The 12,982-nt window shown below is 26.4% G+C and overlaps 2 protein-coding genes across 2 annotated transcripts; one reads left to right on the top strand and one right to left on the bottom strand.

The window, feature by feature from the left end:
* Nucleotides 1-4,297: 4,297 nt before the first annotated feature.
* LOC126554020 (uncharacterized) lies at nt 4,298-5,721 on the top strand. The gene is made up of 4 exons (XM_050209138.1): nt 4,298-4,436; nt 4,545-4,919; nt 4,980-5,122; nt 5,202-5,721. The coding sequence occupies exons 1-4, from the start codon at nt 4,298-4,300 to the stop codon at nt 5,226-5,228; spliced, it is 684 nt and encodes a 227-aa protein (XP_050065095.1). The 3' UTR covers nt 5,229-5,721.
* Nucleotides 5,722-9,639: 3,918 nt separating this feature from the next.
* Nucleotides 9,640-11,472, bottom strand: LOC126554029 (uncharacterized). The gene is made up of 2 exons (XM_050209147.1): nt 10,260-11,472; nt 9,640-10,161 (listed from the first exon to the last, which is right to left on the bottom strand). The coding sequence occupies exon 1, from the start codon at nt 11,415-11,417 to the stop codon at nt 10,443-10,445; it is 975 nt and encodes a 324-aa protein (XP_050065104.1). The 5' UTR covers nt 11,418-11,472; the 3' UTR covers nt 9,640-10,161; nt 10,260-10,442.
* Nucleotides 11,473-12,982: the final 1,510 nt, after the last annotated feature.

Raw genomic sequence — 12,982 nt, 5'->3', positions numbered from 1 at the left:
GCTCCATTTTTATAGGGACACGAAAAATGTTTAAAGCGGAATGTCCTTCTTTCAGTATAAAAAATCTTCCTATTACTTTTACTGAAAATAAAACATGATTAGTTATTAGTTAAACGAATCATTTTCGTTTAAATTTCTGAAATAAATAAAAACATTTTTTTTTATTATCATTTTGTTTATTTATTTTAAATTAATTAATAGTATTTAACATCAAGTATTTTAAATAAATCAGTTTTTTAATATTATTCACACTAGTTTTCTTACTTCTCTAGTAAAAGGTACATATTCAACAATGCGATCATGAATTAATAAACAATAAGCAGTTACACCTGTAAGAGATTCCGATGCTTCAATTTCCAATTGAACATCTACTGATGATGCTGTAGCCGAATCGTTCTGTTTTGAAGTATCGATAACTACAATTGGAGCGTTCGATAGAAAAGTAGAGGGACTTAATAAGGGGTTTCGTATATTTTTTTCATAGTACGATTCTTGAAACGATGTATACATATCATATAATAAGGTGAAATTATTTTTCGGAAAATCTAAATTCAAATATCATATGGATAAGCTATTGAGTTAAGAAATACTTTAACGTTTGTTATATTACAGTGATCAAATATACTACAATCTTTTTCTAACGAATTTTTACGTCCTTTTTGTAATCCAATTATGATAAATTGTGGTTTTTCTAATTTTGATGCTGTCTTCAAGTTCCAAACTACTTTTTTTGTGGTTCCGAGTTCAGGATATTCAAAAGTTTCAAAAGATCTAAACGGAATAAACAAACTTTTTTCTTTTTCAATAAGTTTAAATAATTTTAACCTTTCTTCATCATCAACAGTAATATGTGGAACCTTCCAAACTATTTTATTCAAATCAACTTTTCCAGAATTTGTACTTGCACTGGTTATTACCTTTAGAGCGTTTAAATCGTTATGACATCGAGTTAATATAATTCTAATCTAGAATTAACTAATATCTTTTTAAAGTCTTCAAATAGACCTAACCAATATTTCAACGGAATGCATGCACTAAATTCTCCATTATTATTTGCTGGGTTTGAACTATTTTAAAAATCCAACCAGCATTTTCATAACAATTATAATTATCAGGTGTACCTGATAGATAACCTTTTAACGAACTGGTAATACCAAGTACACGTGTTCTATCTACTTCTATTCCATTGATTTCAAGTCGTATTTGATCAAAGAGATAGGAAAAACCGTTATTAGTAAGTTTTACTTTTCCAGCATCTGATACTTGACCTTCTAAATATATAAAGCTTTCATTCAGATATGGATAAACATCTGTTTGTTGAATTGATATACGTATTTCATCGCTATTATTTAATGAAGTTGTATACGGTGTATATGAATGATATTCGATTTTCGTAATTTTAGAATCGGTTTCAAACGGCGAACTTATATCTAAAATATCACTTTCAGGCATTCTGCTTTAATTTATAACCTAAAGCCTTTAAAATTGTTTTATTTTTCGTTGTTATTTTTTTTACTTTATTCGATGTTACCGGTACCGCTTTAGTCTTTTGACTAACAAGATTTATTTTATGTAATGGGCTTATATTAAATTTAATCCCATATTAAGATCCGTAACGTTTAATATGTAGATTGATTATTAATTTCTCACCTAAATTTTTTATCGGATTATGATCTTGATCAACTAATTGTATAGTTATTGAATCGATATTTGTTTTATTTAATTTGTAATATATTAGGTTATTTGGTGTTTGAATCAGCTTAGACCCTATGATCTCACTAGGGGAAAACTCATAAATTGAATGACTTGACATGTGGTTGTTGAATGAACCTTGAGCTATATTACACATTACTTTTATTGAGTTAACACTGATTAAATTTGTCACTTTCTGTGATCGATAACCCTCAATGTGCATATTGTGTGGTTCATAACTTTTTTTTTCAAACCCCAATAAAGGTCCTATACTGTTCTTACGTTAAAACGTATTATACCATTACTGAATATGGTTGTTCTAAAATCTATTTGATCAATCCCGATATCAAAAGTCATTTTCTCTGTCGATTTTATTCTAAAGTAATCGTTATCATTATTAAAGTCATCTATTTGGGTCAAAATTTGATTTTTAATATCCTTAATATCGTAACACCCCTTTTTCAGTGTGATAGAACAGATTGGAAATTTATTATTATTTAGTAAACGATCGGGGTTTTCTAAATATATTTCGAAGTTGTTATTAGTTTCGTTTATGTTTGCAAATGTATTATATGTTTGCAAATTTAACAAAGCAATTTCCAAGTCATCGTATACATCAATTGGTGGACAATAATGTACAGATAATGTGGTTGTATTACCAGATAAACTTAAAGTAACTGATTCTTGCATTATAAAAAATTAAGACATAAGTGTCCACAATTAAATGAATTAAAATCTTGATAATTTGTGTAGTTATATTTAATTTTGTTTCCTTTAAAATAGTTTTATAGTTCAATCGGTGGAGGTAAATCACCGAAGCTATCAAAATATTCAACCTTATCTTTAATTTTATAAAACGCTACCCAATGACTTCCATTACCGGAAGATACGTCTAAGTTTAATATACCACATTCGATTGCGAGAGGTTTTTTAGGTAAGTTATCACGTGAAAATACTCCGCGAAAATGACTGATATTAAACTTTGTAACGTATTTTATAATATCTCTAGAAGTTAGTGGTCTGTTAGGTAGCGTATTCATCAGTTTTTTTTCCTTGATCCATTATTATTTAAATATAATCCATTACCTTTCTTTCTTTTTGAATTTTGTATTGCATTATACACACTGGCACTTCCAGACATTAAACTACCAAGTGCTGATAATCCTGCAAAAATAGGTATTAAGGGAATTGCACCACCTGTCTGACCTGGTGTTAAAATCAACCTTTTACCAACATTCTTTTTTTTTAACGTTTTTTTTTTTTCGCTAACATTATACCATTTATTTTTATTTTTGTAGTACGTTTCCGTTTACGTTTACAACCCATTCCTATTTTTCTTTTAGCTTTCATTGCGTTTATTACGGTTTTTTATTATTTTTATTTATTATTATTTTTATTATTTTTATTATTTTCTATTTCTAGGTGTATCTTTTGCTTTAAATATTTCCCAAGCCCGAAGTTCTAACACTTTATGTTTATCTTCTAAATGTTTTCTAGTTGCATGCAAAATATCGTGATCGTAACATGCAGTATCCAACGGGTTTATTCCTTTATCAACACAATCTAGTCACTTTTTTAATTTTGCACCATGTCAACAATACTAATAGTTTGAAATACGAGCTTCAAACGGATGACTATTTATAAGTCAGTTTACAAATCCTTTACCAGTCTTACCTGATTTACACTTATGAGTTGAACGTATCATTTATAACTGATTATAAAGTAAAAATGCATGAGTATTTATACGAAAAAATGAACTTGATTGAGCAGAAAGATAAATTAGATATTACAAATGTTGATGTTCAGATAGAAAAAAAACCATCAAAACATGGATCATTATTACCTGATACCATACGTGCTATATTAGTTGGTCCTAGTGGTTCAGGAAAAACAAATATAATGTATAAATTAATTACCCATGAAAACGGGTTAAGATTTGAAAATATTTATCTATACTCTAAAACCTCAAATCAAGAAAAATATGTTTTGTTAAAAAAAATAATAGATGATAAAAGGTGCTAATTTTTTCATTTTTACAAGTGCTGATAAAGTTATAAAACCAAACTTAACTAAAAAAAAATCCATTATAATTTTTGATGACGTTATATGTGGTCCGCAGTCAGTAATCAGAGAATACTTCTCAATTTGTAGACATTCAGGTGCTAGTTCAGTATTTTATTTAGCACAAACATATTCTAAAATACCAAAACAGTTAGTAAGAGATAACTCAAATTTTTTAATAATACTAAAAAAAGACGATACAAATTTACGACATATATTCAATGATCATTCGTCTACAGATATGGATTTCATTGAATTTCGGAAAATTTCCCATTTATGTTGGAATCATAGTGATTATGGGTTTATGGTTATTGATACAACTCGGGAAATGAATGAAGGAAGATATAGATGTGGTTTTCATTCTTTTATTAAAATAAAATAAATGAAAGTATAAATATAAATATAAAGTATAACTGAAATTATATACATTGTGTTGTCAATAGTCATACGATACTGTTATATTCACATTATTATTTGAAATGATTATAGAAAAAGTTTTATTGGAAAATTTAATAACCTCAAAAAAAATATAAAACGAAAAATAATGGAAATGAAACGTGGTATCATAGATTCCGACAACTATTTTCGTGAAGCATTTAAACCAATAATAGAACCATTGAGCAACCAAACAGAAAAGAATACACAACAGGCTGATGAAATAAAACCGGAAACTTCAGACGTTAGTGATGATGATAATGATAACGAATTAAATTCATCATTTTCAAATTTTTTCAATAAACGTCCTACATCAAAACGATATGATAAATCATATGGTATGTATTATGATACAGCCAGTGATTCATATACAATAGGAGGCTACTCTGTAACTTTTAGTCATGGTAACTTACAGTTATTTAATAAATACTATCCATGGACTGAAGGACTATGGTCTTTACTATGTGAGAAAGAACCAAAAAATACAACTCTACAAGATATGGAATCTTATTACGACATTTTAAAAACTTCACGAGCTCATTTAAAAGCAGATGGGAAACCTAAAACCTCAAAGTTTCATAAATGGACGAATGTTGTAAAACCTCTATACGATAGAATGAAAAATGAGGAAAAGCAATTAAACGAACAAATAGATAAAATTAATAACTCAAGAACTCCTCGATTAAGTTTAGCACAAATTACCGATCATTTATCTAGATCTAACACTAAACGTAGTAATATTCATAATAATACAACTATACCAAATGATCCATTTGAATTTTGTCCAACAGCAAACAGTTCTATGACTACAGATCCAAAGAATGAAAAAATGTTTAATTTTACTGCAACCCCAAAGGTTAAGAGAGGTTCTGGTTTATATAAAGATGTAATACCTCAAACACAATTAGTTTATTATGACGATCCGAATGAACTAGTAACTAGATTAAATCTTCTAACATCATCACAAAATGTTGGTAATACTGGTGTCAATAATGAAATTATATCAATTTTAGAAGAATTACGCGAGAGAAATATTATAGTATAATGACAATCTAAACCAGTTTAGCTGAGGAGTTACATGGACCAGTGAGAAAAATATTTCATAGACATGCAACCACATTCTAGACAAAATAATGGTTTTAAATTCATTTTAATTATTATAGATACATTTACCAAGTATGTGTGGGTAGAAGCACTAAAAAATAAAACACCAAAGGAATGTACAAAAGGTATAATAGAAATATTAAAAAAAAATCAACCAAAATTATTACAAACAGATAACGGAACAGAATTTTACAATAATGAATTTCAAAGTATAATGAATAAGTATCATATTAGACATTATTCAACATACAGCAGTATAAAGGCTGGTATGGTTGAACGCGTTATAAGAACAATAAAAAATAAAATTTACAAATATTTTACATCAACAGGTTCATGGAATTGGATAAATTCAATTTTTAAATTAGTATATAATTATAATAATACAAAACATTCAACAATAAAATGTTCACCACACGAAGCTCGGATCAACCCGGTAACAATTAAAAGAAAAACATTACAAATTAGGTAATACAGCAAATAAACTTAAATTTAAAATTAATGACAAAGTAAGAATATCTAAGTATAAACATAATTTCAGTAAAGGTTATACGCCAAATTGGTCAACAGAAGTGTTCACTATTTCTAAAATTTTAAATACAGATCCATTAACTTATCAACTAAAAGATAGTTCAAATAATATAATATTAGGCTGTTTTTATACACAAGAATTAAAAAAAACATTTTTTCCCGACACCTTTCTCATTGAACGTATTAAAAAAAAATAAAAACAAATTATATGTTAAATGGTTAGGTTTTAACAACAGTCATAATTCGTGGATTGATGTAAACGATACTTTAAAATAGTAAATAAACGAAATGTATCAATCAATATTTATTATTTTAATTGTATAAACCATTTTATTATTACAATGTTTGGATCTATTTCATTTTTATGTTAATTTATTTTTTAATTGATTACCGAATGTTATAATTAAATTAAATCCGTTAATATTTTTACTACCATATCCCTACTAATCTGGCAATCGATGTAAAACTTTGTCTAAAATAAAATAGAGTTCACTCAGATTTTCAATATCGAAATTTGAAATTATAGGTTTTGAACGAATATTCTAGGTTTGTTCATTCTGAAAAATTAAATGTTATACTGTTTAGCTAATTGTTTAAACATGCATTTTAGTAATAAAAATAAAAATAATGAATAAATAACGTTTTTTGTTTTTTTTAAATTGTATTTATCCTATATTTTATTTTATTAATATTATTATTTTTATTGAATACTATATCAATTTTACATAATTAAAAAAAATAAAATAAACTATTTTTTTAAACGATAGTGACCATATGCAATAGTATTAATACCATCACGCATAATAATCTTTTTGTCGTCATTCGCACTAAGAGCAATTTTATCTATAGATTTAGAATAAACAAAATGGTGTTTTGATTGTATAAAATTCATAGATTTACATAATTGTTGACTAGCTGAATTATTGATATACCTATGCATTTAATATATTTAAATATTCGTCAAACTTCATGTAATTATTAATAACATATTTTTTAACACCCTTAGCTCTTTTTACTTCATCTTTATTTGTTTTATATGCATAGAGTTTAGGACGTAAAGTAATAAATTCTAATAAGATTTCAGATTTTAATTCGTCTTTAAAATAACCTGGTTGATTTTTTCTACGATCACTAGAACAATAGTGATTTTTCGGATACTTTGAAGTATCAAAGTAAGAAAATAATTTTCGTTTTATGTCATCGAAAAAGTTAGAAGTTCTTATTTCGTAAACTAACGAATCAGTATCTGAATACACAATGTTAATTTTATTTCTATACATATTTTTCATTACATTATAATGAAAATCATACATTATCGACTTTGAAATATCCAATATTGCAAATCCTACATAAATAGGCTTATCAAATTTAATTTTTTCCTTATTCATATGAATAGCCATTAAATTTTTTGTGTATATAGTTCGATCTTTAAATGTTGTTTTCGACATTAATCGATGTGCTTTTTTTTCGTTAGATACTAGAAACATTGACATACGTTTTCTTACATTTTCCATACATTTTCCATAGACACTATTCACTAACAGTTTCCAGAATTGTCGTTCAAACTCATTCCTTGACTTAACCCTCATATTTGTACATAAATTTATATATGGTGCCATCCAACGAGATTGTGAAAAACGCAGAATCCTATGAACTTTTTTCACTTTTAATCCATTAACGATGGCCTGTTTCAAATTTCTATAGTGAACTACATAATTAAATTTCGATTCTAATGTTGTAAATAGTTTTTTTACTTTTGAATTGGGAAGACATTTATTCTCAGGTAAAAATGGGAAATCATTATGATTGTCATGTAATTGTTTTGGATAAATAACATCTACTTCTAAAATATAACCATATTCAGCATCATCTTCAATTTGTGTTATATATATTGTCAAATCGTTAAACCATTCAAAATTTTTATGAGGTAAAGCAGATAGCATTGATTTTCCATATAGATTTACACAGTCCAAGTAAGCTAACCACGTTACAGGTTTGTTTGAATCATAATTTAATTTAATTAATTAATTTTAAATAAAATACTCTATTATTATCAGTATCGTATGCAGTCATATTCAACATTATATTTGTATTAAAACCTAATCTTTGTAAAATATTTTTATCTGAATTACCATTCCATAGTAAAATAATTGCATTTTGATTATTAAAATCAAGATAGTTTTTTAAAAAGCTTGTAGTTAGGTTCGACGTTTTTGATTTCATAGCTAAATGTAATTCGTTTAATATAACTTGAAGCTGATCTGGTTTCTTTTCAAAACTTTTTAGTAGCAAATCTCTAGTTTTTATATATGAATAATTATTCATTAATCTTATTCTTCCATCAGGTGATATTATTAAAGGTCGACCTCGTAGACGAATAATTTCAGATTTTACGTGAGTCTGTGATATAGCTGCAGAAATAAGTATTAAATCTGTACATTGATAGTTGCTGAATTCAAAATCAATTATAATTATTTTATTTTTTGGTTTTTGCCTGTAATTTAACAACATCAATTAATAGTATCATAGTATTATTTTTATCTATGTTACTAAAATATATTTTAATAAAAATAAAATACTGATTTCATAATTTTTTATTTTATAAAATTTAGATTATTGAATGTACTTTATATATTTTATTGATTTATTTTTTTTATTTATGCGTAATATGAATTTATTTGATATTAAATATTTCATTATTCATCTGATTTTTATTTCACTGAAATTTTGTAAAATATTAAAACATATTTTTTTTATAATCAATAATATAAATATTTTATAGTCACATAACTTATTATTTTTTAAAAAATATATAAAAAAATAAAAACAATCATATCTTTTATATTTATTCACTAAGACTAGCAGATTCACCATGCAGCTTAATTAATCTATAATGATATAAACAATATTCAAATAAAATAATAATTTTCAATTTTGATTTTATATCATATATTTTTTAATCTGATCGTGTTTTACTATGCCATACTTTAATAAGTCATATTTATTAACTTTTATTATATAATATAGGCCATAGGGGAAGATGGGGGAATGGCGTCCACCTAAGCGGGAGTTCATGTATCTCCGGTAATAATGAACCAAATATTTTACTATTGCTAATATTAGAACTACAGAGCTGTTAGCTACTAAATATATAAGTTTCAAATTTTTAAAGTTAAGTGTAATATTTTTTTTTCATTTTTAAAAAAAACGCATATGACCGGCATTACCCATATAGTGGGGTAATACTAGTCACACAAAAATACATGTAAAAGTAAAGGACAAAATATAAATTTCTAAAAATCTTACAAATTATGATCAAAATATGATTTAATCTGTACAAAGATATTAATCAATATTAAGAATTACTAAAATGCATTAGAAATGTGTAATTTTTGTATTAATAAATTTTAAAATTATAAAAAAATATATCTTAAGTACCAAAAGTGAACAAACTTTTAATTTATTTCAATTAAAATTATTTTATGCATTGTATTTTGTATATCAGATTATATATTATTAATAAACAAACATAAGTTACCTAATATATAAAATATAGGCAGGTAAATATGTACTTTCATAATATAATAATCATTAAATAGAATAGATATACTTATAAATTTCAGTCCACATCCTTGGTAAAAAAAAAAAAACAAATTATAATATGTATAGCTCTTAGGTAAACAAGTCTTTTCATGTAATTTAACAATTAATAATAACATTATCACTTTCTTATAATTAGTAAACTTTAAATAGAATATATAAATTGCAGTTCCTCTCCTGCTTGGTAAAAAAAAAAAAAAATTATAATATGTATAGCTCTTAGGTAAACAAGTCTTTTCATGTAATTTAACAATTAATAATAACATTAACACTTTCTTATAATTAGTAAACTTTAAATAGAATATATAAATTGCAGTCCTCTCCTGCTTGGTAAAAAAAAAAAATAAATTATAACATTTATAGCTCTTAGGTAGATAAGTCTTTTCATCAAATTTAACTATTAATAATAACAAATACTAGTTAACACTTTGGTATAGTTTAATATACAAATATCAGGAACTTAATTATTCATTTCAGTCTTTCTTATATGCCGATTACATATATCACAAATTTAGCCTTCTGGTGAATCTGCATCGCTGCAATCAGCGTGTACCCAAAACCCACAACTAGTGCACCGATACCAAACTTCATTTTTACCATACTCTTCACAAATTAAACATACTTCACTGCCATCATTGATGTTGTCATCATCATCATCATCGCATATCTCCATTATATCAACACTTTCATCATCACTTGATTCATCAAAAAGTCTTTTTGCAGTGATTTTTTTGTTTTTAGCTATAAAAACACAAACCAAATTAATTACATATTTTTTTGTAGTTGGTAAAATATACCTGTCCATCTTAATAATTTAAATATATACTGATTCTACTTACATTTGTGTTTTGAATCATTTACAAATTCATCAATAAGGTTTCGTTTTGTGATTTTATCTTTTTTTGTACCTAAAAAAATACAAAAATAAAATGTAAACAATATTTTATTCTTACTACCAAACTATATTTACATACATTTAGGTTTAGAATTTCCTATTTTTTGAAGTTTTGCTTCTGCTTTTGTTAACTTTTCTTTTCTTTTTTTTCTCTTTCTTGCAGTTTAACTTTCATGGGAGTACCTGTTATCAAAGTGGAGTGCTGTTTAGCAGCTACCCTTCTCACCATTTTTATTGGCATTTTTTTAGGAATTGGTGTTAATTCTTCAATACTAACCAGGCTTTGAGATATTTGAGGTGAAACAAGAGAATCACAAGCATTTTTAGAAGATTGAGGAGTTGAGTTTGAAGTATTAGGGGTTTTAATTACATTAATTGGATCATTACAATTTAAAGTGGCAGCAGCAAAATAATCTTCATCGGTGAAAATATTAGGATTCATTGGCACAATGCCCGTTGAAGCAAACCCTGAAATCCCTTTCTGTATTGTAGCTACACAAGAATAAGCTTTATTAAATAACTCTGCTAAGTCATATGGTGTTATTTTTACTAGACAATGTGATTTAATATATAAGTCACACTCTCTTTTAAATGCAGCTTTTAGTGGACCAAAAAAACTAACATCTAATGGCTGTAGTCTATGGGAAGTATGCGGTGGTAATGATAACATAACAATATGTTTTGATCTGCAAAATTCATAGGCTGCCATGGAAATATGACTGTTGTGGTTATCTAATATTAATAAAACAGGATATTCTTGAGATGGTTTTGCATGATAATTGAAATGTTTGAGCCATTCAAGAAAAACTTCTTCATTTGTCCAACCATTTTTTGTGCATTGATATAATGCTCCAGGAGGACCATTTTTAGTTAACTGATTGCTCATCCTTTTCCTAGGAAAAATGAAAGTTGGTGGAATAAATGTTCCAGATGAACTCATTGCACAGATTACTGTTACATTCTTTCCTCTTTCCCAACTAGTAATAGAGCCCACTCTTTTCTGACCTTTTGGAGCAATAATTTTGCCTGGATCCTGTACTGTACTAATCCCTGTCTCGTCCATATTATAAATATTAGCTGGAGTAAATTTATATTTTTCCATTACTTTTTCAAGATTTTGAAAGAATAGTGTTACCTCTGTTTTGTTAAATGCAGTAATTCGACTCATGCTGGTGGCTTCAGGTTTTCTAACAGTTACAGAAGGATTCCTTCTAATAAAATTTCGAAACCAATCAACACCAGCAAGCTTATGATGATGATTAAATTTGTTTTTAATATTATTTTTAACAGCGAATGTATAGGCAGCTGCTCTTAGTTGTAAAGGGGTCAAACCATAAAAAAGATTAGCTAGTTTAATTACATGATCAGCAATTTCTTGTTCATTTGATAATGAAAACACTGACAAACAACCTAATCTTGGTGGTTGATAATTACTGTGAGTTATTCTTTCTTGGACAGTACTGTATGGTATATTGAATTTTTTAGCAGCCTTACGCAAACTCATCTCTTTATTATGAACAACATTTATGGCTTGTACTAAGTCTTCGGTATTCCAACTAGCTTTAGTTGTTTTTTGAACGTATGTTCGTGGCATCTAAAATAAATTATTAACCTATTAAAATTATAATATTTAATATAATTTATTTGAGACGGGGTAATGACAGTCAGACAAAATTTGACCGCAGTTACCCCATCACATTTGGCCGGTAATACCCCTTTCATAGTTACTTTTAAATACATGCATTTACTTAAAAACCATACTATTTAGGTGAATCATGATCACATAATTGCAATCCTCATAATATTTAGAGATAAATACAATCATTAATGTAGACAAAAAATTAAAACTCTTACCTTTAGATGATTTTCGATTTTGAAAAATATTAGATCAAAAGTGATAATAAAATTGATAACAAATTTTTGGCGGGAAAAATTGTGTTTATCATTTTGAGACATCTGTTATTAGATTTTGATAACAACACTTATCAAATAACGTTAAAATATAAATTATATATATGTCATTGACCGGTATTACCCACTGGCCGCCATTCCCCACGTTCCCCTATATATATATATTATATATATTAAATATTGAATTTGAATTCAACCAATTTTTTTTTTATATTTTATTCATTTTATTATATTCATATAATACGTATGTTTTCATTTTATTTTAAATATTTCATAATTAATTTTGATTTTTATTTCACTGAAATTTTGTAAATTATTAAAACATATTTATTTATAATTAATTATATTTGTATTTTATCTTACTTATTGTTTTGCTGCATAGTTTGATGAATACCTCGGTCCATGTTGTTGCGTTGAATAAGTAGGTTTTAGTTTATCAATTAAAAAATGAATTAAGAATCAAACTGTTTCTTAAAATTAATATTGTATTTAATTTAGATTAATTATTAATAAAACTTAACTAATATCAAAAACCTTGCTTGATGATAGTGTTGTAATAAAGTCAGCGACTTACACAAGTACTGAAAGACTGAGGATAATAGACTATAACCTACTCAAGAGCACTTTGTAAATGACTATAAGTCTAAAAACATTGAATGATTATGAACCAGATTTATAGTCTGATCCAGTGGTGTGATATGTGATCATGTGATCACGCCATATTACACTTTGATCACAGATATTTTTTATAGATTA

Source organism: Aphis gossypii, unplaced genomic scaffold, assembly GCF_020184175.1.
Source record: "Aphis gossypii isolate Hap1 unplaced genomic scaffold, ASM2018417v2 Contig00402, whole genome shotgun sequence".
NCBI classification, from domain to species: domain Eukaryota; kingdom Metazoa; phylum Arthropoda; class Insecta; order Hemiptera; family Aphididae; genus Aphis; species Aphis gossypii.
This window is presented reverse-complemented; position numbering and strand designations above follow the sequence as displayed.

Excerpts from the sequence above, each read along its gene's own strand:
- LOC126554020 (XM_050209138.1), top strand. The coding sequence starts at position 4,298 with ATGGAAATGAAACGTGGTATCATAGATTCCGACAACTATTTTCGTGAA. Across the intron at positions 4,920-4,979 it reads ATCTAGATCTAACACTAAAC|CAAACAGTTCTATGACTACA; the intron begins GTAGTAATATTC and ends TTTGTCCAACAG. Across the intron at positions 5,123-5,201 it reads ATGACGATCCGAATGAACTA|AAGAATTACGCGAGAGAAAT; the intron begins GTAACTAGATTA and ends TATCAATTTTAG.
- LOC126554029 (XM_050209147.1), bottom strand. The coding sequence starts at position 11,417 with ATGGAAAAATATAAATTTACTCCAGCTAATATTTATAATATGGACGAG.